General features: G+C 35.1%; 2 protein-coding genes and 1 long non-coding RNA gene across 4 annotated transcripts; 1 reads left to right on the top strand and 2 right to left on the bottom strand.

Annotated features, from left to right (window-relative positions):
* Positions 1-462: 462 nt before the first annotated feature.
* Positions 463-1005, top strand: LOC138339172 (uncharacterized). Its single transcript, XR_011212199.1, has 3 exons — positions 463-546; positions 641-726; positions 885-1005. It is a non-coding gene; the product is annotated as an uncharacterized lncRNA (long non-coding RNA).
* A 5845-nt stretch (positions 1006-6850) lies between these two features.
* On the bottom strand, positions 6851-15407 carry LOC101253325 (transcription initiation factor TFIID subunit 6). Its single transcript, XM_004248254.5, has 12 exons — positions 15012-15407; positions 14737-14823; positions 14415-14516; positions 14213-14321; positions 13847-13950; positions 13639-13776; positions 13460-13555; positions 12933-13057; positions 12459-12591; positions 12187-12312; positions 11914-12028; positions 6851-7472 (listed from the first exon to the last, which is right to left on the bottom strand). The coding sequence occupies exons 1-12, from the start codon at positions 15135-15137 to the stop codon at positions 7090-7092; spliced, it is 1644 nt and encodes a 547-aa protein (XP_004248302.1). The 5' UTR covers positions 15138-15407; the 3' UTR covers positions 6851-7089.
* Positions 15408-16485: 1078 nt separating this feature from the next.
* On the bottom strand, positions 16486-23074 carry LOC101252439 (EH domain-containing protein 1-like). Of its 2 annotated transcripts, XM_019215874.3 has the most exons (17): positions 22918-23074; positions 21664-21827; positions 21399-21478; positions 21126-21194; positions 20976-21033; positions 20598-20653; positions 20485-20524; positions 20309-20367; positions 19436-19549; positions 19201-19303; positions 19052-19101; positions 18514-18642; positions 18168-18419; positions 18000-18079; positions 17492-17618; positions 17130-17273; positions 16486-16970 (listed from the first exon to the last, which is right to left on the bottom strand). In XM_019215874.3, exons 2-17 carry the CDS (start codon positions 21746-21748, stop codon positions 16785-16787), a joined length of 1632 nt encoding a protein of 543 aa, XP_019071419.1. In that variant the 5' UTR covers positions 21749-21827; positions 22918-23074; the 3' UTR covers positions 16486-16784. The 2 variants fall into 2 exon arrangements, with proteins under 2 accessions (XP_019071419.1, XP_019071420.1); XM_019215875.3 differs by lacking the exons at positions 21399-21478; positions 21664-21827; positions 22918-23074 and having other exon boundaries at positions 20976-21059.
* Between the last annotated feature and the right edge of the window lie 278 nt (positions 23075-23352).

The following is a 23352-nucleotide window of genomic DNA, read 5'->3' on the forward strand; positions in this document are numbered from 1 at the left end:
AACGAGCCTTGGAGCAGGTTAACCCTCATTTTTGTCGATTTTCGTATGTTATGGTCCATGAATTTTTGGAATTTAGAGTTTCGACGTCTTTTTTGCTCAATTTTTTTTGTGGAAGTCTATTAAGATGGTAGGTATGAATTCAGTTGTCCTGACAGTCACGACGACCCATTTTAAAGTTCAAACGAGCCCGAAGCACGTAAATTCCATTTTGCCAATTTTCATGTACTATAGTCCATGGATTTTTGGTGATCCAGAATTTCGACGTCTTTTTCGATCAAATTATTTATGTGCATCTGTTATTACGTTAGATATTTTGACAATTGTCCCAGACGGTAAAAACGGCCATTTTGAAAGTCAAACGAGTTCCAAAGTAGGTAAACCCCATTTTGCCAATTTTTATGTATTATAGTCCACAAACTTTTGGTGATCCGAAATTCTAATGTCTTTTTTCCTAAATTTACTGTCTGTAAATACATTATCTGTGGATCCAGTTGGCCCGGACGAAAAAAATTACACATTTTGAAGGTCAAACAAGCCCCAGAGCAGGTGCACCCTCTATTTTTATAATTTCTGTGTGTTATAGTCAATCGATTTTTGGTGATCCAAAATTCTGCTTCTTTTTTGTCCAAATTTATTGTAGACGTCATTTAAGGTGTTAGCTATGGAGCAAGTTGACCTTGACAACCAAAAAGACCAATTTTCAAGGTTAAACGAGCCCCATAGCAGGTAAACCCCTCATTTTGCTAATTTTAATGTGCTATAATCAATGAATTTTGGTGATTAGAATTCAAACGTCTTTTTTGCCTAATATTACTGTGAACGTTGATTAAGACGTTAGCTATGGTGAATGATGGCACTGATGTGCAAAATGACCCATTTTGTAGGTCAAACGAGGCTCGGAGCATGTTAACCCTCTATTATGTCGATTTTCGTATGCTATGGTCCATGAATTTTTGGTGATCTAGAATTTCGACGTCTTTTTTGCTCATTTTCTTTGTGGACGTCTGTTAAGACGGTAGCTATGAATTCTATTTTCTGGACAGTAGCAATGACCCATTTTTAAGTTCAAATGAGCCCCGAAGCTCGTAAATCTCATTTTGCCAATTTTCATGTACTATTGTCAATGGATTTTTGGTGATCCACAACTTCGACGTCTTTTTTGATAAAATTTTTATATGCATCCGTTATTACATTAGATATTTAGACAATTGGTCAGACGGCCAAAACAGTCTGACCAAAACAACCCATTTTGAAGGTCAAACGAGTTCCAAAGTAGGTAAACCCCATTTTGCCAATTTTTATGTATTATAGTCCACAAACTTTTGGTGATCCGAAATTCTAATGTCTTTTTTTCCCAAATTTACTTTGGGCGTCTGTAAATACATTATCTGTGGATCCAGTTGGCCCGGACGAAAAAAATTACCCATTGTGAAGGTCAAACAAGCCCCGGAGCAGGTGCACCCTCTATTTTTATAATTTTCGTGTGTTATAGTCAATGAATTTTTGGTGATCCAAAATTCTGCTCTTTTTTGCCCAAATTTATTGTAGACGTTATTTAAGGTGTTAGCTATGGAGCAAGTTGACCTTGACAGCCAAAAATACCCATTTTCAAGGTTAAACGAGCCCCATAGCAGGTAAACCCCTCATTTTGCTGATTTTAATGTGCTATAATCAATGAATTTTGGTGATCAGAATTAAGACGTCTTTTTTGCCTAAATTTTTTTGTGAACGTCGATTAAGACGTTAACTATGGAGAATGATGGCACTGAGGTGCAAAATGACCCATTTTGTAGGTCAAACGAGGCTCAGAGCAGGTTAACCCTCTATTATGTCGATTTTCGTATGTTATGGTCCATGAATTTTTGGTGATCTAGAAATTCGACGTCTTTTTTGCTCAATTTTTATATGGACGTCTGTTAAGACAGTAGCTATGAATTCAGTTGTCTTGACAGTCACAACGACCCATTTTAAAGTTCAAATGAGCCCCGAAGCAAGTAAATTCCATTTTGCCGATTTTAATGTATAATAGTCAATGGATTTTTATTGATAAAGAATTTCGACGTCTTTTTTGATCAAATTTTTTATGTGCTTCGTTATTACGTTAGATATTTAGAAAATTGGCCCAGAAGGCCAAAACGGCCCATTTTGAAGGTCAAACGAGTTCCAAAGCAAGTAAACCCCATTTTGCCAATTTTCATGTATTATAGTCAATAAATTTTTGGTGATCCAAAATTCTGATGTCTTATTTGCCCAATTTATTATGGACATCCGTTAAAACGTTATTTATGGAGCCAGTAGTCTCTGACGACAAAAATAACCCATTTTGAAGGTCAAACAAGCCTCGGAGCAGGAACACCCTCTATTTTTCTAATTTTCGTGTGTTATAGTCCATTGATTTTGGTGATCCAAAATTCTGCTATCTTTTTTGCCCAAATTTATTGTAGACGTCATTTAAGACGTTAGCTATGGAGAAAGTTGACCTTGACAGCCAAAAGATCCATTTTCAAGGTTAAACGAGCCCCATAGCAGGTAAACCCCTCATTTTGCTAATTTTCATGTGTTATAATTCATGAATTTCTGGTGATCAAAATTCAGACATCTTTTTTGCCTAATTTTTTTGTGAACGTCAATTAAGACGTTAACTATGGAGAATGATGGCACTGATGTGCAAAATGACCGATATTGTCAGTCAAACGAGGCTCGGAGCAGGTTAACCCTCTATTTTATCGATTTTCGTATGCTATGGTCCATGAATTTTTGGTAATCTAGAATTTCAAAGTTTTTTTGGCTCAATTTTTTGTGGACGTCTGTTAAGACGGTAGCTATGAATTCAGTTGTCTTGACAGTCACAACGACCCATTTTAAAGTTTAAACGAGCCCGAAGCACGTAAATCCCATTTTGCCGATTTTCATGTACTATAGTCCATGGATTTTTGGTGATCCACAATTTCGACGACTTTTTTGTTCAAAATTTTTATGTGCTTCCGTTATTACATTAGATATTTAGACATTGGTCAGACGGCCAAAACAACCCATTTTGAAGGTCAAACGAGTTCCAAAGCAGGTAAACCCCATTTTGCCAATTTTCATGTATTATAGTTCACAAATTTTTGGTGATCCGAAATGCAAATGTCTTTTTTGCCCAATTTATTATGGACATCCATTAAGACATTATTTATTGAACCATTTGGCCCTGACGACAAAAATGCCTCATTTTGAAGGTCAAACAAGCCTTGGAGTTAGTACACCCTCTATTTTTCCAATTTTTGTGTGCTATAGTCTATGAATTTTTGGTGATCCAAAATTTCAACGTCTTTTTCGCTCAAAGTTTTTGTAAACGTTCATTAAGACGTTAGCTATAGTGACAATTGACCCTGACAGCCAAAACAACCCATATTCAAGGTTAAACGAGTCCCTAAGCAGATAAACCATATTTTACCAATTTACGTGTACTATAGTCCATGAATTTTAGGTGATTAGGAATTTCGATGTTCTTTTGCCCATTTTTTTCTTGGGCATCTGTTAAGACGTTAGCTACAGAACTAGTTAAACCTGACGGCTAAAACAACCCATTTTGAAGGTAAAACGAGCTCCAAAGCAGGTAAGCCCTCCATGTTGCTAATTTACGCGTGTTGTAGTATATGAATTTTTAGTGATGCAAAATTCCTAGTGTTACTATCCAAAAAAATTTCATGGACTTCTGTTCAGACGTTATCTATGGAGCTAGTTGGCATTAACAGTCAAAACGACCCATTTTAAAGGTCAAGCGAGCCCCGAAACATGTAAACCACATTTCGCTAATTTTTGTGTACTATTCCATTTATTTTTGGTGATCTAGAATTTTGAGCTTGACGGATAAAACAACCTATTTTGAATATCAAATGAGCCCCAGAGCAGGTAAACCCCCATTTTGCTGATTTTTATGTGCTATAGTCCATGAATTTTTGGTGATCTACAATTTCGACGTCTTTTTGCCCAAATTTTTTGTGGACATTCGTTAAGACGTTAGATATTGAGTCAGTTGGCCTAGACAGCCAAAATGAGCCATTTGGAAGGTCAAACGAGCCCCAAAGCAGGTAAACTCTATTTTGCTAATTTTCGTGTATTATATAGTCCATAAATCTTGGTGATCCGAAATTCCGATGTCTTTTTTGTCCAAATTTATTGTGGACATCCATAACACGTTATCTAAGCAATCATTTCACCCTGACAGCAAAAATGATCAATTTTGAAGGTCAAACACGCCTCGGAGCAAGTACGCCCTCCATTTTGCTAATTTCGTGTGTTATAGTTCATGGATTTTTGGTGATCCAGAATTCTAACATCTTTTTTGCCCAAATTTTTTATGAACGTTCGTTAAGACGTTAGTTGTGGAGCCGTTTGGCCTTGATAGTCAAAAGATCCATTTTTCAAGGTTAAACAAGCTCCGAAGCAAGTAAATCATGTTTTGCCAATTTTTGTGTACGTCCTTGAATTTTTGATAATCAGGAATTTGATATTTCTTACCTAATATTTTAGTAAACGTCTGTTAAGACGTTATGAATGGAGTCAGTTTGCCTTAACGGCCAAAACAACCCATTTTGAAGGTCAAACGAGCTCCAAAGCAGGTAAACCCTTCATTTTGCTTATTTTCGTGTGATATAGTCCAAGAATTTTTAGTGATCAAAATTCAGATGTCTTTTTTCCCAAATTTTTGGTGTACATCCGTTAAGACATTAGTTATGGAGGCAGTTGGCCCTACACCCAAAATAGCCCATTCTGAAGCTCAAATGATCTCTAGATAGGGAAAACCCTTCATTTTGCCAATTTTCGTGTGCTATAGTCCATGAATTTTTGGTGATATAGAATTACGATGTTTTTTTTAGCTTAAATTTTTTGTGGACGTATTTTAAGGCGTTAACTATGGTATCAGTTGGCCTGACGGTCAAAATGACTCATTTTCAAGTTCAAATGAGCCCCGAAGAAGGTAAACCCCATTTTGCCAATTTTCATTACTATAGCCTATGGATTTTTGGTGATCCAAAATGTGACCCAATTTTTTTGGACGTCCATTAAGATGTATGTAAACCCCCCATTTTACCAATTTTCATGTGTTATAGTTCATGGTTCTTTGGTGATCCAAAATTTTGATATTTTTTTACCAAATTTTTTGTGGATGTTCGTTACAACGTTAGTTATGGAGCTAGTTGGCCCTAATGACCTAAACGATCCGTTTTCAAGATCAAACGAGCCCCAAAGAAGGCAAACCCCATTTTGCCGATTTTTGTGTACTATAGTCCACAGATTTTTTGTGTTCTGCAATTTTGACATTTTGCCCAAAAATTTTGTGGACGTCTATTAAGACATTATATATGGAGTCGTTTGGCCCTAACAGCCAAAACAGACCATTTTGAAGGTCAAACGAGCCTCGGAGCGGGTAAACCCTCATTCTGCAGATTTTTATGTGTTATAGTCCATGGTTTTTTGGTGATCCAAAATTTCGACGTCTTTTTTGTCTAAATTTTTCATGGACGTCTATCAAGACGTTAGCTATGGAGCTAGTTGGCCCTGACGACCAAAACGGCCTATTTTAAAGGTCAAACAAACTCCGAAGCAGGTAAACTCATTTTGCCGATTTTCATGTACCATAGTCCATGAATCTTTGGTGATCTAGAATTCTGACGTCATTTTTGCCCAATTTTTTTGTGGACGTCCGTTACGACGTTATCTATGGAGTTAGTTGGCCCTGACAGCCATAAACGACCCATTTTGATGGTCAAACGATCCCAGAGCAGGTAAAACCCTCATTTTGTCGATTTTTGTAATCTATAGTCCACGATCCATTTTGAAGGTCAAAAGAGCCCCGAAGCAGGTACATCTCATTTTGCCGATTTTCTTATACTATAGTTCATGTACAATAAAACACAAAAATTGGCAAAATATGGAGGTTTACCTGCTCTGAGTTTGACCGTCAAACTGGGTCGTTTTGACCGTCAGGGCCAACTGCTCCATTACTATAGTCTTAACGGACGTCCATGAAATGTTTCAGCCAACACATCGGAATTCTAGATCACAAAAAATTGGTGGACTATACCATACGAAAATTGGCAAAATGGGTGTTTACCTACTTTGGGGCTCAATTGACTTTAAAATGCGCTTGTTTGTCCCTCCGGAACAATTAGCTCCATTGCTAAGGTCTTAACGCACGTCCATGAAAATTTATGGTCAAAAACACGTTGAATTTTGATAGTAAAAATTCATGAACTATAGCACATGAAAATCGGCAATATAGGGGTTAATGCTTGGACTCGTTTGAACTTGAAAATGAACGTTTGCTCTTCTATACCAACTGGCTCCATTACTATGGTCTTTACGGAAGTCCATGAAATATTTTGATTAAAAACAAGCTAGAACTCCAAATCACTAAAAATACATAGACTATAGCACATGAAAATCGATAAAATCGAGATTTACATGCTTTGGTGCTCATTTAAACTTGAAAATGTGCTCTTTTGCTCTTCATAGGAAGTTAGGAAATTAATACATGAAGTCTCATTATTTTTATGACATTTAGAAACTATGTTACAAGAATTAGACAGCTTTCTCATTTTTTTCATGTCAGAGGACAACTTTTCAAACAATGTATGTGTGCTTATACATATCAGGAGCTCCAATAATAAAAAAATTTCATTTCTTGACCCTAACGTAAAGAAAGTAAAAGTTGCACCATTCATGACAAAACCCAAGTAGTTTGGAAAGGACCTTCCAAGACATTGAAACTAAAGAAAAAAAGAAGCAACCTCAATCATGGCCGAACCAAAACCATTTGGAATGGACTCTCCAAATTCCAAGGCAAACAGCCCAGTGAGAATTTTTCAAAAAAATCATGTACTAATGAGGCTGCAATAATCATGAATTTGTGTTTCAAGACGCCAAAACGCCCAAAAATAAAAGTTACGTCAGTCATGATAAAGCATACTATCTATTTCAACAACACACTTGATGCTTCTCAAGGAGAAGATGCAACATATAATACATAAATAGTAATGTACCCAAAAAGGCGAATGAATGCAGTTGATATTCATTCCCACTGTCCCCCATCCACAAGGATCACAAAAAGAAAGACAACTCAGGTGAAGGGATAAAAGAAAACATCCTTTCACCAAAACATTCAAACAGAGATGGCAACAACCGTACGGCATCCAGATCTTCCTTCCAGGCCTGATCAAGAGGAACCGATGTTTTTTGACCTTGACCAGTAGTCATATCCCTTCTACCAATGGTCCTCAGCATATTCTCGTTTTGCTGCAAACCATGTGATGCTGAAGATACACCAGTTTCTGTAACCCTAGGGGTTACAGCATATCCAACAGCTGGTCCTTGTGTGCTTACTGGCAGAGAATTTGCCGTCATTGAACTAATTGGACCATCTGTCATTAATCTCTTGGGTGGAGGCTGGGTCATCATGTTGTTCAAGCTTGCTTTCCGTTTGCCTAGAAATTTTCTTTTTGTAAGTGTTTGTCGAGACAAAATCAAGAGGCAATGATAGAAGTGATACATTCAAAGATGAAATGATAAAATATTGCAGAAGACAAGCAAGTTGAAGCTATGAGAAAAATTAGAGAAGAATATTATTGAATTGCGTATCTACATAATACACAGAGACCCTATTTATAGACACTAAAATACAATCCTTGACCAAATAAAAAACCATATACTATTCTTATTCGACTCTATTCCTATTTCTATTTTAAGTAGGATTGTATATACCTATTTATATTCTAGGGAAAAGGGTCAAAAATACCCCTAAAATTAGTTTTACCTCTGCCGTTAAAGTGAAGTTAGTTTTACCCCTAAATTCACCATATGTACCCCTCATTTACGGAAAGCCTAATTGACTAAAAAATTAACCCGAATTTTTTTAAAAGATCCATCCTCCATTTTAAATCCAATCCCCCGACCTAAAAGTCTTCTCCTTAGTTTCCTTCCCAGTTAACATGAACTTTGGGGCTTCCACCCGGTGATTCCAACTTGTACTTGTCGGTGATGGGAAGGAAGGTGAAACCTGTAGCAAAATCATTCATCACACTATTAGACCGCATCTAATATGATTCTGGGATGTGCTCTATCAATAATGCCATGGAAAGTCCTGAACTTCCTTGTAGCAATGTTCCACACCACCACATATTTAGGGCACAATCCAGATGAAAAACATAAAGATTAAAGAGTAGGAGGAGGTAAAGATAAAGCAATAAAAATCCAACTTCAGATACTACTGAGACGATGTTATATGCTACTGTATAACTGACATTCTATATCAAGTTGCTGGCTTTGCTCGATCGTGATGAATGTTGACGAAGCAGCGGGAGAAGACTGTTGGGTCGGGATTTTGGGTTTAAATGAGAAGTCAATTTGGGGTTTTCCGTTAAATGAGGGTAGATACGGTGAAATTAGTAACGGCAGGAGTAAAATTAACTTCATTTTAACGGTAAGGGTAAAGTCAACCAATAAAGTAAAGTTGAGGGTATTTTTGACCATTTTCTTATATTCTAACACTCTCCTCAAGTTAGTGCATACAAGTCATACCTAGCTGGTTACAAATATAATTAATACGAGGACAAATAAGGTGTTTGGTGAGATATTTGTAAGCTGATCACTCGACTTCACAAAATCAATAGCCGATCTGAATGTGCTTAGTCTTTCTCATGCAATACTGGATTTGATGCAAAATGTTAACAAAACACAAAGGGGAAAAGGGTCAAAAATGCCCTTAACGTATTGAAAATGGTTCAAAAATGTCGTTCTTCCACCTATTGGATCAAAAATGTCATCTCATCCACCTATTTGGATTAAAAATACCCTCAAGGTTGAGTTTAAGCCTTGAGTTACCCCTCCTTTTAATAGAAGCTGATGTGGCATAAAAAGTTCTTTTAATTAAATACGTGGAATTATTTTTTTAAGAATGATAACTTGTATGTGGTATTATTTTATTGGTTCACATATAATTAATTAGATCTAATTTCATTAGTCATACTCGTTAATCCAAACCCATTTTTTAAAAACCCATCACTTTCTTCATCTTCCTTTTCCAAAATTATTTGGTGAATTAATAAAGTGTTGGGCATCACCAACATCATCCTCAGAAGAGTATAATTGGTTAAGGTCATGAATTTATTATAAAAAACAAAAGCATGGAGATGGCAACGAATTATCAGAAGCATCGAGTCAAAAAGTGAAAAATCTTAATTGGGTCATCATCATTAGCAAAATCTGACTTGGCGACAAGTTATCAGAAGCACTCAAGTGCATACAGAGCAGAAAATAGGTTCATTTGTAACATTGATGGAGAAAGGGAACTGGAAGTAGAAACATTGCTCACATCTACCAGCATTTGCTTACATTTTGAGAGCCAGTAGGGACAAGAATAATGTACAAGGCTGTGCTAGAAAACGGGACTGTAGAATATTGAAAACCATGTAAAATTCAACATATCTTGAGAATTAGTACTTATTAATTCCTCCAAATAATTTTGGAGAAGGAAAATGAAGAAAGTATTGGGTATTTTAATTATAAATGATTTTGGGTTAATGGGTATGACTGTGAATGAAATTGGGTTTAGTTAATTGCATGTGGATAAATAATAATAATGCCACATATTTAATTTTTAAAAATCATTTATGCCACATCAGCTTCTGTTAAAAGGAAGGGTAATTTTAGGCTTAAACTTAACCTTGAGGGCATTTTTTATCCAAATAGGTGGATGGAAGGGCATTTTTTATCCAAATAGGTGGATGGAAGAGCATTTTTGATCCAGTAGGTGAAAGAAGGGCATTTTTGAACCATTTTCAATACGTTAAGGGCATTTTTGACCCTTTTCCCAACACTAAGTGATAAATTTCTAAACGGAAAAGGGTTAAAATTGCCCCTGAATTATACGAAATAGATCACTTATACCCTCCATTACATTTTGGGATCAAAAATACCCCGCCATTATCCTAGGAGACCACAAATACCCTCAAGAGTTTAACACTCCAATTTTTTAGTGACGTAGCATGCCACATGGGACTTACTCCTCCACCTAACGTTGCCAACTAAGATTCACTACAAAAGAACTTGACCTTTAGTGGCAATAAAGTTGCCACAAAATCCCAAAATATTGCCACTAAAGGTATGAGTGATTTTTAGTGACGAATAAAGCTCCAACAACCATTCGATAGTAAAACATATTTTTTCAACCAAAAAATATGATAATTTATTTTCGATTGCAACCTAGTTTTCTAAAATAAATAACTTGCAATATCAATAATTTTTTAGAACACCCAATATTATTACAAAAAATCATGACAATTACTTCTCGATTCACATATCTTACTATATAATGCATCATTGTACATTTCATACATTTATTAACATAAAATAAAACATACAGTTCTTCAAACTCCTACTAAATCGATATCATTTTTGTTTTTTTTAAAACGATGGAAGAAAAAAAAACAAAATTAAAATTTAATGTTAAAAACTTTTACTGTCAATTTTTTGGGCTTTTGTGTAGGGCTAGGCATAAACACCAGAAAATCGAAACACCGAACAAAACCGAATTTTTTCAGTATTCGATTTTCGATTCGGTATTCGGTATACGTTTTTGTATTTTTCAATATTTCGATTTGATTTTCAGTACGTAGTTTTTTGTTATTCGGCATTTCGATCAAAATATATTATATTATAATATTAATATATATTTATATTATACTAATTATTAAAGTTAAATAATAAATATTATAATATAAAATCAAAAAGTAAAAAGTAAAAGACTAATGCGCTTCTTTGATGTAACTATTTTTAGCCCATTAAGCTGAAAAATCAAACAAAAAATTGTAAAATTTTAAATTTTAAAAAGCCCACTAAGCAAGCCCGTTAAAAAAATTGAAATAACAAAACCGAATCGAACCGAATTATTTCGATCCGGTGTTCGGTACACGTTGTACAAGAACCGAAACCGAATTACCGAATGTTCACCGCTACTTTTGTGGCGACTATTGTCGCCGCTAAAGGTTTAGTTCTTTTGTAGTGAATCCTAGTTGACAATGCTTAAGTGGAAAGATTCGTCCCACGTGGCTTGCCAAGTCAATAAAAATATGAGGTGTTAACTCTTAAGGGTATATGTGGTCTCTTAGGATAACAGTAGGGGCATTTTTTTATCTCAAAATGTAACGAAGGGTATAAGTGGTCTATTTCACATAGTTTAGGGGCAATTTTGACCCTTTTCCGATCCCCAAATTATAGTGTTGGACTTTTTAAACCAAGTTTCAAAAGACTGTGTCGAACCATAGAGTGACTTACTCAATTGACATACAAGGCTACTAAACTCCCCTAAGCAACAAAATTAGGCGATTGCTCCATATAAACTTCTTCACGGTGCACAGTCTCCAATAAGTGCTCAAAATCTAGTATGAAAATTGGATAGTCTTGGAATTAATAGACTAGTCTATATTAAACACGAAAGCCACTGAAAAAGGGACCGAAATATGTTCATGCATCGAAGCAATAGATATGATGATTTATGAGAAATAAAAGTATATGGACAGGGTCGGAATGATGACATGATCCTATTGGGAAAGAGAATTATACTCCAATGACACTGTATCAATAATTGATGCTTTAGACTTAATATAGATTGTCTTTCTAAAAAAAAGACTCAATATAGACTGAAACAAGTGGAAAAGGAGACATTTGTACATAAGTACAACCCAGGTACTTTTTTTTGATATGATACAAAGTTACCTATTTCAAAAATATTGACCGACACTCCAAGAGGCAGAACATATTTAGTAAACAACATACACAAAAGTTCACAAGGAAAAAGAATTACAAGTTCTAGTTATAGATTCCTCTATGGGAAAGAATAGAATAAGTAAAGAAAAGACCAGGACATACCCGACGACAATGTAGTTGAGACTTTCCATTTACTCTTCAAGAATGTGCGAGTAGATGGAGATAGTGAAGCTGGAAGCAACTTGAAGCGCTCGTAGATGCATAAACCAGCAGCACACTGCAAAGCCATTACATAATTAGGAGACTAATTGCAGTGATACCAAAATATCTAACAATTAAAGTTAGAGAAGTCACATTTCACTGTATTCAATATCACATTGAAATGATTGGACAAAATAATGAAGAAAGACACATTAAACATTCAAGACAACTGACCATCAAGGCTCCATATACACGCCAAGCTTCAAACCTCTTCATTTCATTTTTTTGCTTCTCGGGCTGCATTTCGGGTTCTAGTAATTGCAAATAAGCCTCAAGATTTGGCAGCACAAGTAGGCGAACCTGTACATACAAAATCAGAATATATCACCAATTGCTACTTACACTTCAAATTTTTTTAATTTTTTTTTTAGAATGGTAACTTACACTTCAAAATTTAGTAGCAGCAAATAAGATAGAAAGGAAGAACAGGGAGAACAAGGAAATACCACCCCAGGTCCAAGAGCTGCGAGCCCTTGAATTGCTCCATAATGTTGTGGCAGCGCTTTAGTTGGATCCAGAAAAGCATGCAGCAAAGTACTGGTGACACGTGACTGGAGATTGTGGTACACACGACCATATCTGCACTGGTTTTACTTGTGAACAAGACAGCCCCAGTTGATAAAGATGGAACTATTACAGTATTACAAATATCATGAAACTGAAAAATGAGTTCAATAGAGTCTATTAAAGCACAAACTAGAAAAAACATGTGTTGGAATTGCCAACAACTATACAGAACATGCACTAGCAAACAACCACCTTCTCATGCGGGCAGCAAACAAGGAAAAGGGAGAAAAGCTCAACATGTAACAGGATAAATTCAGTAGGAGTAAATAGCTTGATCAGCATAGAAGCAACGGCATATGGAGCAGATGCATTCTTTCTGTAGCTTCCAAATGTGAGAATTGAGTGATCCTTACCTCTTGCATATTAAAGCAATCAATGTAGCTGAGAAGTCCCTAAGTTCCCAATGATTGTCAGATAATCTGTTTCCCAACCTTCTTGCAACAAGGCATGTCATTATAGAAGGCATCAACTGGTGCAGCTGGAGATAAACTCAGCAAAATAACTAAATTATTTAAAAAAGGAATAGAAAGTCGCATGGAGGAGAAAATTATCAGATCAGCCACGGGAAAATTAGAAAACACCAAGAATCGAAGCTGCATGGTTGAAGCCAAAGCCAAGCCATCCATTATGTATATAACACTGCTTTTATGAACAAAGTAAACTAACACAGCTTATTCAAACTAAATAAATTAACTAATGCAATTAAACCCACTCTTTTCTCTAACACATACGTACTCCCCTTTTTTATTGTCATTTTTAAGTGATTTCAAAAACAACAAAGTTTAACCAGTCCAATCATCTTCAGAAAAGTTTATACATTATCCTAAACCTACTTCATAAAGTAAGAAGTATTTGACACAAACATCAGCAATAGACTCACATATGGTTCAATATGTACTTGCTTATTCTGGAGAAGGCTCCAGAGTAGTCGCATCAAAGCGAAAAGGAGAGGAAAATTGTTCAAATTCCGAGAAACCTGACATGTAACAGACTATCATTAGATCATTGTCCATCACCCATAAATGTTACATGAACTGGGCTTAAATTGACTACAATTACCTCATCAGATACAAAATATGTAAAGTAAGGTACTACTGGATGAATCCCTGAGTCTGTTGCTAAGCTTTGTAGAGCTTCTTTAAAGAGAAAGGGATTAGATCTATTCACTGTAAGCTCTTTAATTTTTTCATAATAGAGCTGCAAAAAAAAATGATGCATAAGGATAAATATGGGCAAAAAGGATACAAACATTTCGGTACAATTATACCTGAAGCTCACGCGATAGGACATGCTTAACAGGTACTTTAATATCAACAGGAACTCCATCCTCCTTATACTCGGTATTTCTATTATCAGACGGCATAGCTAAGACTGTGATAAACTAATCTGTTAGTCTGGAATATTGAAATTAAATACAAATTTTAACTAGTACTAATACTACTAGAATACTCCTCATTTTGTAGCAGTTGTGAGGAAAAGAAAATTATTCAAGGCAGGAGGCAAACTAAGAGAATGGGAATCAGTAGGAAAAACACTACGCATGACCCAAAAAAAACCAGATGGCTAGAGTAAAATCAAATCCCAAAACATCCAGACAAGCTAATTGCAGTTAAGGTTGTAACAAGATACGGACCTTCAGGCAGAGGGTTTTCAGGAATAGCAGGTTGTACTCCTTCTATAGCTAACCAATGGGCAACAACAGCAGCATCTAGTGGTGCTTTCGGCAAAGGAGCTTCGATCACCTAAACCACAAAACACAACAACATACTATGAGCATCACTTCAATAAATTCACAAACTAAATCTGTTAAAACATCATATATCAAAGTTCTTTACATCTTTGAATTCTACATCCTTCTCTTCAATATAGAACAAATCCTTATGTCCAGCTGCTCTCCTGAACCTTAACGGATCTCCTGAAGCAAAGCCATATATTGGCTGCCCAACACAACACAGACATAAAAGAACAAGCAATTACACCACAATTTCAAACTTAGATAAATCAGCTATAGCCTATGTCATTTGGGCTCTCCAAAAGTATTGCTGCCTCCGAGTTGACTCCTCCAAAAATGCACTACCATTGGAGGATCCGACACACAATCATCAACACATTTGAAGATCCCGGGCAACATAGGCTGGTATAAAACAGAAAAGGTACCTCTACACCTCTCAAGCTAAGTGCAGCATCCACATCATCAGTAGATAACGTAGTTCTCTTCGAATGATGCATACATTTAATAGCTTCCTACAGTATCATACAAAAATTAATGCAAATTAGATGCGCAATAACCTCAACAAAAAAATAGAGTCAAAACTCCACCATGCTTATGTTCCAAAAGTAATCTCGAATATCAAACCATCCATATCTTGTTATTCCAAAGGAAATGTGTGTTTTTGTTAGTATAAACAGACTGTGTGTGTAAAAGGAGTTACCTGCATAATCTCTCGAATACGGTATTCGACATCGACGGCCAGAGCAGGCAAGACATCTGGTGATAAATTGCTTACACCTATACTTTGTGATATCACTTCTATTGTCTCTTTCGGTACTATACTCATCTTTCTACTAGCTCCGGTTACTCTAGGTTAAATCCAGCTGCGAACCCAGAAATTCGTCTATCTCGGTCAGTTTTTCAGGCGAAGATTACTTCTAGCACAGCTACGTCTGAGGAACTCTGAAGCGGTGAACGGCGGCGGAGCGGCGATGGAATGGAGAGATTAAAACCTAAGCGGAGGGTAGAGAGAGAAAATTGTATGAAAGCGTAAAAGCTACAATGCGCAGTCTCGCCGAGGACAGTGACCCAACGGGTCGTTTCAATCGGGTCAAGTAGTAAGATAAAGAGTCGGAGCACCAGTATTTAAAACCTAGACAAAATTTACAAACTCTTTAACTTTTATCATTATCCACGAGGAACAGAGTCCGGTAAGATAATTTCGTTCGATGATAAATTACATTATATAAATAATAATAAAAGTTACTTGTGCGTTTAATTTCTCAAATTTGAATTTTTTTAATGAAAATCCGCATAAAAATAAAGCATAACCATTATTTTCTTTAGTGAATAGATAGATACCTACAAAATGAATCCTATCAAATATTGAATATCTTGAATTGTTTTATTTCGAAGTCCCTCAATTAAATCTTCATACATTGTAGTGTTATCGTTGATATAAAATACAAAACTGACTATGAGTTATGTACTTTGAGAGAATTAAATACGACTTAAATAGTATACGTAAACATGGCTATTTGATGCAAATTGTACTCGTACTAACAGTGGGTTAACCCAAATGGGCTGATCCCGCACCAGCCCAATCAATTGTATCATAAACATAAATCACATACTTTTTAGACAAAATTACAATATATTCCTTAAAAGTTGATAATTACAAAAATTCTTCAAAACGAATACAATAATATAAGCACTAATATATTAATCTAATGTGCAAAGTTCATTGATCTTTAAGTAAGATACGTTACATTTTATACATGATACACTAATTTGATGTGCGAAACACACTAATATGATACGCGAGGTACATTTTATACATGATACAGTAATCTGATGCGCAAAATAGACTAATATGATGCGCGAGATACACTAATCTAATGTGTGAAAATGAGGAATTTTAGAAATTTGTAAAACTTGTAAGGAATAATGGTAATAAGTAAACTAAAAGGTGAGATTTTCGTAAATAATTCTATATACTTTAATTTGCATATTACTTGTTTTATCTTTTCATATTCTGATGTGTCCAGATACGAATTGTGAAATAAGATTCATTTTAACAACGATCAATAAAGATTTGTCACGTAATGAATAAATAAGGGCAATTTAGTGCCCATACATTGAAGTCGGGGGTAAGTTGGAGTCAAAAGGTTAACGACAGATATTTTTGTACCAAATTCGATAGTTCAAGAGTATTTTATGCTCTTTCATAATTAATATTATAAATTTAATAAAATTATTTATGATCAAAACAACACAACCACATTCCAAACTATACACCTAAAGGGAGCGAAAAGGATTAAATTGAATCCCCTTCATCGGAAAATCATAGTGCACAAATAGGGTAAAAATAAATATTTTTGGTTATATGTGAATCATTCAAATCCTATTTGTGATTAGAGTATTATTTGAATCTCTTTGCATGAATTTTTGGCTCCGTCACTGAGAGATATAACTCGGTACTCTACGCACCTAGTTACTCGTATGGATTCTTGAAATTTTTGAGAAGTTCAGGAATGTCATAACCAAGCATATCATCCACAGCTTGTATCAACTTGGGTTTCAATTTCTCAAACTTGTCAATGTTATAACCACTTAGAATTTCTCTAAAATGTTGAACATCTGGAAAATCCCCAGGTGGTAGATGGTGTTCTTTTTGAATCTGTTTGGAAGAATGAATAACATTAAAGACATAGATGTGTCAAATCGTTAAAAAAATGCTCTAGTTTTGAGGATCCGACACATGCCAGACATTTTTGAAGAGTCTGAGCAACGTACTAATAAGTCCATATAGAGTTAGTGTATAAGGGTTGAAAGATACCTTAACGAATTCATCAGCCAAGTTATCGATCAGTCTTTTCTGTGTCTTCGATTTGCCCATCATAGCGGGCATCTCCTTTTTCAGGTGACTTGTGATATAAGCATGTACTTTTGCAGCTCTAGCACGTTTTACGAATTCATTTACCTGTACGCAACAAAACCTGACTACTTTCATCTCTTGTTTAATGTAAAATCAGAAGCATAGTTTACAACAATAATTGTGCATCAGTTCCAAATAAGTTGGGATCAGTTATATAAACATCACTGATCGCTTCTCCTCATGTAAGCTCAACTCAAATCGAAAGCACAGTTTATGAGCAAAAAAAAAATTTTTAGGATCACATTCAGAGATTGTGAACTTACACGGCGATCACAAGCCTTTTTAGGTATGTTTTTCAGGTCTGTAAGGAGATCATCTTGTTCCTTTTCGAAAAGTTCTTTCCCCAAAGGCCCTGTGAGATCCTCATTGATAGGACTGTCATTAAATGATCTGTAAAAGCCAAAACATCCATACACTTTATGAAAAATTGCACTACTATATTTTGGAGAATCTGACACACGACCAAATGATCCTTAAACCGACCAATGTGGGATCGTACATTTGGGGCATGGACAATACAAGACAGGGGCCAAACATCGGAAACAATGAATATAGGGTAGGCCTGATTCCGCTACCATGTAAAGAAACGGATATTGAACCTAATTAAAACCCAAAAGGGTTAGCTAATGAGCGGGGAAGATTGTCCAAAACCATATAAGGAGACCAAAGGACCATTAAACCAACCGATGTGGGACTTCAACGCTAACATTATCATTTTGTGTACTCCCATCGAAATCAATCATGTTTTAATCGAAAATATAGAGATCATACCCGATGTAGACACGTGATACTTCAGGGGTATTCTGAACTTTCCCTAAAGACCACATCAAAGCTCCATAAACCCTCATAAGCTGCAATGGTGACCAATTAAGAAAACAAAATTTAGCAGTCTATAAAGAGGTCGTGAACATGAACGAAAAATAAAATAATATGCCTTACTTGTTGGGTATCAACTTTGTCAGCTTTGTTCAATACCACACGAATCTTATCATCGTGTCCTTGAAGAGATGCAATCACACGTTTGAATTCATCGCTAATATCAAGTTTGTGAGGGTCAAATAAAAGCAGAATGAGATCACATTTAGCAGCAAACCAGGATGTCACCCCCGTAAAGTCATAGCTCCTCTGTGTTCGTTGCTTTTCACCTGATAGAACTCCAGGTGTATCGACAAATGTGATATTCTCTAACAGCTTTATTCCACATGACATAGAAGGAAATCATTCAGTTTCTATATAAAAACAATTGTTTCCACATACAACACGATTAACGAAGAGTCATACTCACAGGATGAGGCATTTGAGAACATTCAAACTTTGACAAAAACGCTGTTCCAAACGATGTCAAACCACTAAATGGCATTTCTGCTTGAACAGCAATTGTGTTCCCTGGGATACTTCTTTCATCAGGTCCATTCTGTATAATACACAGTGTAACTTATGAGTTCACGTGAACCCAATATTTTCTTCCCAAATCATGTATAAGTACTAAGAAATCCACTAAACATCTATAAATATTTGATGGTGAACTCAATTATAACAGTATATTAACTTGAGGTCGATGCAGGAACGCATAAACTTCAAGTCCTGAACCTGCCTCGGTTAAAGTGAACGATTGCCAAACAAATGATTTAGTACTTTTAATTATAGTAAATATGGTAGTCCTGTTATAGAATCATAAAACATCGTTTAAAGTAAATGGCTACTATTAACAAAAACCTTTGAACTTCAGTACATATTAAGTTTTCTTCTACTTGGCACCATACTGAGAAGGATAATAAGCGAGTGAACACAGTAGTCAGTACAAATCAGACAAGTAAAAGTACCATGACGACAACAAATCTGTCTGTTGTAGGCTCCGGTCCAATATGAGCACCTATGGACCATAAAAGAATCACAAAATGAGCACCAAGAGGCTGTTTCCATAGCCCGAACACGTGACCTACCAGTTACGCCAATAATCATTTTTGCTAACCTGGATAGCTGGATCTGAGTAAATGTTTAATGAAGGTTGTTTTGCCAGTGGAATATTGACCCAAAAGCATCACCATTGGTTTGGCATCAAAATCACTATTTGCCTACCAAACATAGAAGAATAAAGAAGTTAATTTCATCTATACGCATCACCGTCATCATGATACCGATAACGGAATTTAAGCTACTTTCCTATTTGTTTAATAAGCATAGCTAAACTGAAATGCTACACCTACCAATAAAGGAGAGACAAAATCACTGTAGTGATATGCAACTTCCAGTGGCTTTAGTTTTTTGGCGTACAACTTCTTCAGTCCATCGGTTATTGATGTGACATAGTTTGAAGGGACCTGAAAGGCAAATGAAAAGGAACAAGCATCACCCCAGGAGCAAAATAAATATACATACCAATGGAATGCTATAGGATGTGTTCGGACCGTTTGGGAAAAGGACATTCCCATTCAATAATTTCAACAGATAGCTTATGACATCAAATAAAAGAACAGTTTTCATTGACAGACGAGGACCACGATAATTGTTCACAAGTTAGCTTCATAGGAGTACATGCTGTCATGTTTATACTGTAGTTATCAAATGAAGTCCCACTTGTACACTATGAAAGTTATATAGAATATAATAATAGTTTATAAGTTTGTCGATCATCTTAAGACATTGCCTAACAGAAGTTTGTCACGTAATTTGGAATGAAGATAGTGTCAAAAGGTACTCCTAGAAAAGGATACCACATATATAGCTAAAATATGAAACTATTTGAACAAAAAGCTAATCTTCGGAAGTTATAACAGATAAGTATCTGAAAAGTGCATTACTTAAGCAAGAACATGCAATATTTGAGAGTTTATAGGACACGGAGATAAAATGAGAGAAGATCCTTGAGATGGTTTGGCCACATATTATTTCAAACTCTAGATGCACTTGTCATGTGAAACTAAGGTGATTGAAGGTGTTAAAATAGGATGAGTAAAACTAAAATCACGAGGAAGAAAGTTTTGTCTCAAAAGACTTACAGTCTCTTGAAATTCATACAGATTTAATGCAAAATCAGCTTGGTAGAAGAAATAGATTCATATTGGTGGTACCACACTCACCTTCTTTGCAGATTTTGACGATGAAAACCAATTAGCTCGGGAAGATAGCGAAAGACTGCCTGCTTCTCAATTCAATTAGTTAAATGCAGAGAATCCATTCACTCACCCTTCCCAATTTCCAAGAACGCAAACAAATAAAAATAGAAATCTTATTGGATGTACTGAAGTAACATTACCATTGCTGTCAGGTACCCATTTGGCCACACGCTTCTTCTTCTGTAAAACATTTGAAGTAACAGTTGAGCAATAGATGGTAAAAGAAAAAAATGAATCTAGCTGGCATACTTACAGCGAGAAGTCCGTCCAGACCTTCCATTGTAGGTGGCTGTAAATTCTCGAAATCAACTGCATTGGATTGAAATTTTTCTAATTATGATACCAGAATAAGATAACAAATTCTGCTTGCTAAAGAAGGCCAATACATGCCATAACGAACAATCAACAAATTTTCAGATGAAAAATTGACCACATTTGTGTGTCGACCTACAGATGTACTGGCCCGTAGGTAAACTATGATGAGTGAAGGTGTTAACCGGAGAAGTTAGAATGCATCTAGCCAATCCCAACTTGTTTGAAACTGAGCCATAGTTATTTTCGTAGTTGCAGTCATGTGATAACTAACATTACTAGTATACTGTTTGGTTATACTTGAAGCTACATAGCTTACCGTCAGCATTTGAGAAATCACTCGTCACAGCATGGCCAGCTTGAGCCAAAGAAACCAACTACATAGTGAAATTCAAAGAATGATCTGCAGTTTATAGGGAAGAAAATTAACTATAAAAGGTGAATGAGAGTCCACAGAAAGAGCTAGTACCTGCATTGCAGTTATAAACTCTTTAAAACCAAGATATCCTTGCCGTTTGGAATCTGCAATTGCCCAGACCTTCGGAAAAACAGAGAAGTACAACGATTTGATTAGACATAGGTATTAAATGCATAAAAGGTGTACAGTAATAGTGCATCAGCTTCATAGTCGTAAGAGAAGGCCGTATATAAGTCAAAAACAACTATTAGGCTACACATAATCAAAGAAACACCGAAGAAATGAAGGGCTTGTTTGAAAAGAATTATGCACAGATAGAAGAACCTGCTTGAGATCTTCACGAGGCAAGTTTGACATAGCAAGGAAGCTGGTGGCATCCTTTCCAATGAGACGTCCATCTCCATCTGTGATACCATTAAATTCAAAAAATGTTAAAACTTGAAGCATTTTAAACTCATAATGTGTTTCAATTCTAAAAACTCTTGAAAGTCGAACAGTTTAAATTTAAATTATGGATTCATATCCACATGCACATATTTAAATGAGAATGATGATGAGATCGCACACGCAAGAGACAGAGAGAACAAACCGGAATCAGCAGAACTAAACCATTCTTGATAGATCTTCTCGTTCCTTTTGGAGCAACGATTGATAGGATAAGTATCAAACTCCATTCTTTACAGAAGCCAAGTTGATTGTTATGCTTTTGAACAAGCTAAGCTAGCACCTCGAACTTAGTTTGTCTTACCATAACTGAAAATTACATAATTAAGTTTTTCTTCAAAAATGCATCATGGAACACATAGTTAAAGAGAATGAGTATAACTAATAAATCGAAGATGATAAAAAAGAAATGCCTACATTATTTGGTTATATTACAATGGATATATATTCGCGACTTGATAGATAGTGTAAAAGTTCTTTAACGTTATCGAGGTGTATAACAACAAGAAAATTCATGTATCCATGAAACAAACGATGCAAATACACTATCAGTACATAAGATGGATATATATTCGCGACTTGATAGATAGTGTAAAAGTTCTTTACGTTATCGAGGTGTATAACAACAAGAAAATTCATGTATCCATGAAACAAACTATGCAAATACACTATCAACACATAAGAATGTAAATTATAAAAAGCATACTTTTTCTAAAGATTTTAAATTAGATGAAATGCTCATACTATCAAAATCAAATGTGATTAAGTAGATTAATAATGAATTTCAGTAATAGAATGACAATTCAATATTAGATCAATAGAAGGTGTTAGTTGAATAGCTTTTCTGAAATGTAGATTGAAGAGTATAAAAACAATTTACTTTTTTCGAAAACACGTTTGGCCATAAAATTTTTGAACTTCAACTTGAAGTTGAATTCCAGAATTTTCAAGAATTTGAAAAACAACAAAAAGGTTTTTTCAGTTTGAAATCAAAAACTACTTTTTTTTCAAATTTCAAGATGAATCAAATAAAGTAAAAAATAATTTTTGGAAAAAGTGAATAATTTTCACGGTGAAACGCCCCCTGTATATTCGTAAATAAATTAATAATCTAAACAACAATGTATTTAGATTTTTTGATGTTTTTTTTTCATGAATCATAGAAAAACATGGAGGGAAAAATTGTAAAGGATGAAATCATGCATGGATGCATGGAATAATGAAATCTCTCTATTCTTAATAATACGAAATTCGAGTCCCAGAAATAAAATAAAAAATCAAGTAAAAGGCTTTCCTCTTGAATGGGCAGGGCCTAACATAGTCCGAATCTAAATTAATTGAGCCGGTAAATTTCGAAAATCATACGATTAGATTAAGAAAAACAATCATCAATACTTACAAAGATGAAGCCTTTAGGGTTTCAATATGAAAGAATTGGGTTGAAATGGCTTATATATATATATATATTATATATTTGTTCTTGCTCTCTAATTTCTCTATGCTTTCTCCTCTTGTATATTTTGTTGTTTGTATCAAATTAATGAGAGGAAAAACACAGAGTTCTATGATGAAAATGAAAAATAAAATAAAATGAGAGAAATCAAATCTGCATGGATGAAGGCAATAAGGAGAAAATAAAGGAGGAAAGAGAGAAAAAAAAAATGAGATAAATTGAGGTTTACCATAAAATAAAAATTAAAAAAATAAGAAAAAGAAAAAAGATCTGTAAAAATTATATAAATTTTGGGATTAATGCTGTATATTAATTACTTAAACTAAAGTAAATGTGATAAATTTTAGGATATTTGCATATAAGTTAAATCTTTTTTTAATG

The sequence above is a fragment of the Solanum lycopersicum genome, chromosome 10 (genome assembly GCF_036512215.1).
Source record: "Solanum lycopersicum chromosome 10, SLM_r2.1".
Lineage (NCBI taxonomy): Eukaryota > Viridiplantae > Streptophyta > Magnoliopsida > Solanales > Solanaceae > Solanum > Solanum lycopersicum.